General features: G+C 33.0%; 1 protein-coding gene across 1 annotated transcript; it reads right to left on the bottom strand.

The window, feature by feature from the left end:
- Positions 1-1271: 1271 nt before the first annotated feature.
- Positions 1272-2731, bottom strand: LOC111901771 (transcription factor LAF1). Its single transcript, XM_023897644.2, has 3 exons — positions 2560-2731; positions 2117-2246; positions 1272-2009 (listed from the first exon to the last, which is right to left on the bottom strand). The coding sequence occupies exons 1-3, from the start codon at positions 2693-2695 to the stop codon at positions 1478-1480; spliced, it is 798 nt and encodes a 265-aa protein (XP_023753412.1). The 5' UTR covers positions 2696-2731; the 3' UTR covers positions 1272-1477.
- Between the last annotated feature and the right edge of the window lie 4585 nt (positions 2732-7316).

The following is a 7316-nucleotide window of genomic DNA, read 5'->3' as shown; positions in this document are numbered from 1 at the left end:
TTTTCCACTCTAATTATATTAAATTAATAACATCAGAATAAAAGTTAAAATAAAATTAATATAAATTATAAGGTGATATAATTTCACATATTTATTTAAATTAACGATTATAATTCTATATAAATAAAAAAAATATCACTTAATTAATAATTTATTTAAAATAATTGATTAATAATTTTGAGTTCTTACCATTAAAGTTTCATTAATTTTTTAACCGTGGTTTCCACGGGCTATAAACTAGTATATATATATATATATATATATATATATATATATATATATATATATATATATATATATATATATATATATATATATATATATATATATATATATATATAAGATAAAAGCTTTTTTACTATGATAATTTTTTGCAGTGAATTTAACCTTACGGTCATGAAGTGGTTATGTTATTTATTGAACTCACCTATCTCTCTATTTCTCTCACTCTCTCTCTCTCTCTCTCTCTCTCTCTCTATATATATATATATATATATATATATATATATATATATATATATATATATATATATTAGTACTGTAAAAATTAAAACTAGGTTCCGATTAATCTCTGAATAGTCGCTATGCGATAGCCGACCGACTAGAAGACACCTAGCGATTAGTTGTTGCCTAAAAAATATGCGAAGTACTAGCAAATAATGAAATTTTAATAGTTTAAAAAAATTTCATCTCAACAGAAACTATTTGATGGTTGACTAGTATTAATCATATTAATTAACTTATGATGTTATGATATTAGTGGTATTTACGAACTATGTTATGATATTAGTCATATTTAATTTGTTAAACTTCAATGAATTAACAATTTAAGACCTCTGGTTAAGCTTAATCTTATGATTAATCTCCGTTTAGCTGATTAATCCCTTAACCCGAGTATATCGAGTAGATAATGTCAAAATTTTTTTACTACCTTGATATATATATATATATATATATATATATATATATATATATATATATATATATATATATATATATATATATATATATATATATATATATATATATATATATATACACACACGGTCATGTATTAAATCCACTTCTTTCTCTTTCTCTTTCTTTCTCTCTCTCTCTCTCTCTCTCTCTCTCTATATATATATATATATATATATATATATATATATATATATATATATATATATATATATATATATATATATATATATATAGAGAGAGAGAGAGAGAGAGACCTTTAAAAATAGGTTTTTAGCACCAATGATACAAAACACATTGTTAAAAAAGTTGACTTTTGACTATGAGTATTTTCTAAGTAAAAAAGGGTGTTTATTTCGTGCCACCCGAGAACTCCATCGATTTGCATATATACATCAAGAGTTATATGCATAAACATATACAATATTATCATTTAATTAACCTATGATGTCACATCGTTATGACAATATAATCACTTTAGTGAACTACTTGTTACTCACTCTTACCACTTCAGTAGTTCTTACATATACAGGAAGTCTTCAATATTAATATCTCCACCAGTGAAGTTGAAAATTTGATCAATTTTCATTTGGTTATTATGAAACATATCTTCAGTTTGATAATTGCTCTCATGGCTAGCAGTCACAGTGCTGTCTATGGAACCTTCATTTGATATCAGTTCATTCACAGGGGTATATTGGTAATTTGAGCCGTTGCTCGCCCCACTATTGAATTCCAAACCATTATGTCCATGAAACTCTTCTAGGCTAAGCCAGTCTGCAAATAAAATCTTTGGTAATTTATTGATTTGAGTTTGTGGGATCTGTTGATCCATGTCAATATACGAACGATTAGCAGTATCTGATGAATCAAAGCTTAGGTTTCTTGACATTGAATTCATATATGATGATGATGATTCAACATTTCCAGTGTTTGTATTCTGAGCTTCAAGGCTTTCTGATTTTGCTACCCGTTTCTTTAAATAGGAATGCCAGTGATTCTTGATCTCGTTATCAGTCCGACCAGGTAAATGTTGCGACATTAGAGACCACCTGATTAAATAAATAATAATGTCAGTCTTTATCACTAAATTCATAATATTTAACGAAATAAATAACTTTTTATTTTACCAAAAATGATTTACAATAAATAAGCTTACTTGTTGCCTAAAAGGCCATGAAGGGTGAGGATAGTTTCTTCTTCATGCATTGAAAATGCCCCTCTCTTTAAACCTGGTCTTAGATAATTAATCCACCTTAATCTACAACTCTTCCCGTTCCTTTCCAGACCTGGAATGTGTTGATATAAAATATTAATCGATCGGTTCTAGTATCCTTATTATGGTTAAATACAAGAAATATAGAATCACATTTTCATTTATTTCTATATTATAGCATCCTAGCGTACTTCTATTTTTTTCCTATTAAAGACTTACAACATTGCTCTTTGAAAACTCTATCCCATTGAATCAAGGTCATTCATATACAAAATGTTTCAATGCTATGACTAAATAGATTTTTCAAAGGTACAATGCCTTGATAATTTAAAAAATTGATAAACAAAAGTAACGTTGTATTTTTTGTTACATTCATAGAAAATTACCAGCATTGATGGGTACGGCACTCCAACAACCATGACCATAGTTCACTATGTATTCTCTTAGCTTTTGATCTTCATCAGGAGACCATAAGCCTTTCTTATGCTTCAACTTTGTCTTCTCTAATGGCTTGCACCTCATGACTGGAGAATGAAAAGAGAATTTGGTGATAATGAATGGTATTATGAACAATTGACTTTAGATGCCTTGGAATTTAAAGAGAACATTCGGCCGTTTATGTATTAAAAATAAAGATTTTAAATTCTCCTACCCACCATCACAAGTATTAAAAAGAATTGTATGAAGACTTCAATTATTTTAGATTAATGTGAAAAAGATAACTAGAATTTTTTGGAGACATATATTGTATATGTGTTTATTTATATTATTCTTTCTTTGCTTATATTCTCATTATTATGAGATGAATTTAGGACGATCGGATTACAAGTCCTGAAATAAAATAGGAGCATCACCAGACAGTTGACAACAAATTTTTAATGAACAATTGAACATACATTAATATGCGTTTGGTATGTTCTCGTGGGTAATTTACTATTGTAACAAAAAGGTTTTAATAGTACCTCCGGGAGTATAATTAATGGGAATGAAACTCGTTTAAAAAGTCTGACAAGTCTTTGCCAATAAGAAACTTGATTTGATTATTTTTACAAAAAAGATCAACAACTTTAGTTGAATTTAATTGTTTTTCAACCCATCGGGCTTTTACGAGTATAAAGAAATACATTTAAGAAAAATTCATTGACAATGATTTAGTGAGACAGCCTACAATCATAATCAATCGCTTTGGCGTGTGATTTTTCTATGTTCTATTTTAATGTCTAATGTTTTTAATCTAAGCCTTTTTTTATTTTGCAGCGGCGCTTTTTCTTTTAATCGACATACCCTTCTTCTACCGCAGGATCAACGTTGCAGGGTCACGTCTCTCTTTAGGTCAGTCGTTTTTTGTTTCCACCATGCACAGGGCTAGGGCCAGCTCTCGTAAAACTAAGTCGAATGAAGATTTGACTTCGAAACTAGGGCATAATATCAACGTGACTAATTTCCCTAGCCATTTTACCCATCATGAATTATGGAAAATGTGTGAAAATTATGGGACAGTTTTATGGAACAGTTCCGAATGTTTTTGTTGCGAAGCGCCTATTGAAACTTGGAAAATACTTTGCTTTTGTTCGTTTCTCTAAATTAGTGAACATTGAATCTTTGGTATCTAACCTGTGCACAATTTGGATTGGCAAACTTAAACCTGTTGCTAATGTTGCGCATTTTCAAAGGGGGTAATCGGGTAGTAATCATGTTGACTTGGGTGGCAGGAAGACTTCTGTGGTTCACCCTTCTAAGCTCCGACTTCATCTTATGCTTATATTCTTAAGGGAAGGAAAGATGAATTTCCAGTAAGGGACTCGGTTGAAGACAACCTGTCATTGCTTCTTGATGATGATTGTTTCATAAAAAGGAATTATGATTGCTTTCTTATTGGTTTGGTGAAAGAGTTTCGTTCTCTTACAAACTTATGAGTTATTGGCAATAATGAGGGTTTTGATGGGATTCAGTTTGGATACTTAGGAGGTACTTGGGTGACTTTGAAGTTTCCTTCTACTCATGTCAAGGATAGATTTCTCCATCATGTAGGGGAAAAGTCTTGGTTTTCTAACTTGCATGCATGGAGTGGTGACTTTGCGTTGAAAGATAAGGTGGTCTAGTTGGATATTGAAGGGGTCCCTTCGTTGGATTGTACAAATAAAACATTTTCGAAAATTGCTAGCAAATGGAGTAAGGTTCTTTTTATGGAGAACCCTAAGGATAATAATTATTATAGCAAGCGTTTGTGTATCTCTACTTCGGAAGAATCTTTGATCATGGATCTTTCAAGGTTATTGTTCATGGTTGTTTTTTCAAAGTTTGGCCAACGAGATAACAGGTTGCACTCCAGACTTCATTGTGGATAACTCGAAACTGGATGGAGAAGAGGAGGAAGTGGAACAGTTTGTTAATGATAATGGTTTTGTTGATTTGGAAGATAGTGAAGTGGGCAATTCAGTAGCGGGAGAATCTTTGAATGAAGATGATCTTCACAAGGAGTTCCGGATAGCTTCCAAAAAGATCCAATCAGTAATGAAGAGGATAATATTTATGAGGATCCTTTTGGTATTTATGATGTGATTCATAAAGAAGGGAAACAGGATAATATCAAGGACACATCACTCTCTCACCCTCCGGGTTTTACACCTCATTATTTACTGTGTCATGATGCTACATCTCCGCTGCAACAACCCTTTCATGTTGTCCTGTCTGTTCCGCTGCAACAACATTTTCCGGTGCTCTTACCTATCCCGCAACAACCATCTCCTCGACAGTTTGCTGCCACGATGCAAAAACCTTATGAACAATGACAACATCAACAACAGGTTCGAAAAGGGCCTGATGTGACTCCTCTTGATGTTGATTCGGACTCCAGTAGGACCTGGTCAGATGTTGCTGCTGGTATTTATCCTAAGAAACCTTTTTCTCGAAATGTAAATGATAAACCAAAAGTAAAGGGAGATGGATGGGTTAATTCGGCCTCTCAAACATCTTTGGGGATTCGGTAAGAATTCTTAAAAGGCCTCAAGGTTTTTCTAAGTTAGAAGAGTTGAATGCTTTTTATTGATATTGGGCAAGCTATGGGATATTCTATGGAAGGGTGCATGCAAAATATTCAGGAATTGATTAATACTTTTGGAGAGTCGAATGTTAATCAATGAATTTTTTATCCCTAAATATTCAACGGTTATGGAATGGGCCGAAACACACTTTGATAAGAGATTTATTTGGAAAGCATCACGTTTGTCTTATCCTTGCAGGAAACAAAAAAAAAAAAGGCAAGTTGATGTGGCTGGAAACCTTGATTTTGATCATGCTGGTAGCTTGTCTAGAGGTTTGTCGGTTTGTATTTTGTGTATTTAGGATAAATCTAGATTTTCAAAATCTAAGATATTTGTTAAAGTTCAATTTATTATTATTGAGGGGATTTAGCTTCCTACGAAAAGAAAATTATCAATGGTGTCTGTTTATGCTCCCCAGCCGAGTGTGGAAAAGAGAATTACTTGGGATAATCTTTCTGGGGCGATTAATAGGTGGGACACGGAGACTATTGTTATAGGTGATTTTAATGAAGTTTAGTGTGAAAGTGAGAGGTATGGGTTGGTATTTAATGCCTTAGATGTGACAATTTTCAATAATTTCATAACTAATACTTCCTTGTATGATGTCCCGCTTGGTGGCTTCTCTTTTACTTGGTCGGACAGACTTGTAGGTAAAATGAGCAAATTGGACGGATTTCTTATTTCTGAAGGTTTTTTGGAGATTTTTTCGAAGATTTTAGGTGTGATTCTTGATTGTCATTTATCGGACCATCATCCTATTCTTTTAAAAGAATCGGTTGTTGATTATGGTCCTACGCCTTTTAGAGTGTTCCATTCGTGGTTTTCTATGGATGGCTTTGATCAAGTTGTGGAAGCCTCATGGAAAAATGATGGTGCATTGATTCAAATGTGATGATTGCGTTGAAAGAAATTGCAAGCCTTAAAAAGAATATTGGGCCATAGAATTCTAAAATTAAAGATTCTCGGGTTGCTCTCAAATATGATATATTCAAGAAGCTTTCTGAAATTGATCACAAAATTGATCATGGTGTTGTCGAGTTGGTGGATATTGCGACTCGTGCGACTCTTGTTAAAGAGAGTGTCAAAATTCGTCAGATTGAGACTGCGGATGTGGCTCAAAAAGTTAAGATTCATTGGGCAATTAAAGGAGATGAAAATTCGGAATATTTTCATGGGATTTTTAACAAAAAAATAAGAAACTGACGCTCCGTTGTATCCTTCATGAGGGAGAATGGGTGGATAACCTGCCTCTTATGAAAGTTGAGTTTTTGGATCATTTTAAAATCGGTTTTATAAACAGATTCAGAATCGTGGGTTGGTTAATTAGGAGTTTTCTAATATTCTCAGTTATGATCAAGTTGCTATTTTGTAGGTGAATGTGACTCCCAAGGAGATTAAGAGAGCGATTTGGGATTGTGGGACTGACAAATCCCCATCTTCGGATGGCTTCACCTTTGATTCTATTAGACGATTTTGGCATATTCTTGGAGCTGATTTTGTTGTTGCGATCCTGGAGTTCTTTCGATCTTCTTCTTTTCCGAAAGGGTGAAACCCTTCATTTATTGTATTGATTCCTAAATTCTATGATGGAAAGTTGATCAAGGACTTTAAACCTATCAGTCTTATTGAGTGTCTGTATAAGATTGTGGGTAAGATTCTAGCTAATCGTTTGGCTTATGTGATTGATGGAATGTTTAGCTCGGAGCAGTCTGATTTTGTTAGGGGTAGAAAAAATTTATATGACGCTTTCATTATCAATAAGGTTATCTCATGGTGTAAGAGGAAGAAAAAGAAGCCAATGGTGTTTAAAGCAGACTTTGAAAAAGCTTATGATTCGATGAGATGGGACTTTCTTGATGATGTTCTTTGTCGTATGGGTTTTGGTTCTATTTGAAGGGGTTGGATCCAAGGTTGTCTCACCTCTTCTAGGGATTCAATTCTTGTAAATGGGGGTGGTGACGGATGAGTTCTAGTTTTTTCGAGGTCTCAGACATGGTGATCCTTTGTCTCCTTTTCTCTTCATTCTGGTGGTGGAAAGCTTGCAAGTGGCTTTTATTAGGGTGATTAATCGAGTACATCTCTTGATTCAAATTCTAATC

The sequence above is a fragment of the Lactuca sativa genome, chromosome 9 (assembly GCF_002870075.4).
Source record: "Lactuca sativa cultivar Salinas chromosome 9, Lsat_Salinas_v11, whole genome shotgun sequence".
Taxonomy (NCBI): domain Eukaryota; kingdom Viridiplantae; phylum Streptophyta; class Magnoliopsida; order Asterales; family Asteraceae; genus Lactuca; species Lactuca sativa.
The sequence above is the reverse complement of the archived record's forward strand: the minus strand, read 5'-3'. Positions and strand labels throughout refer to the sequence as shown.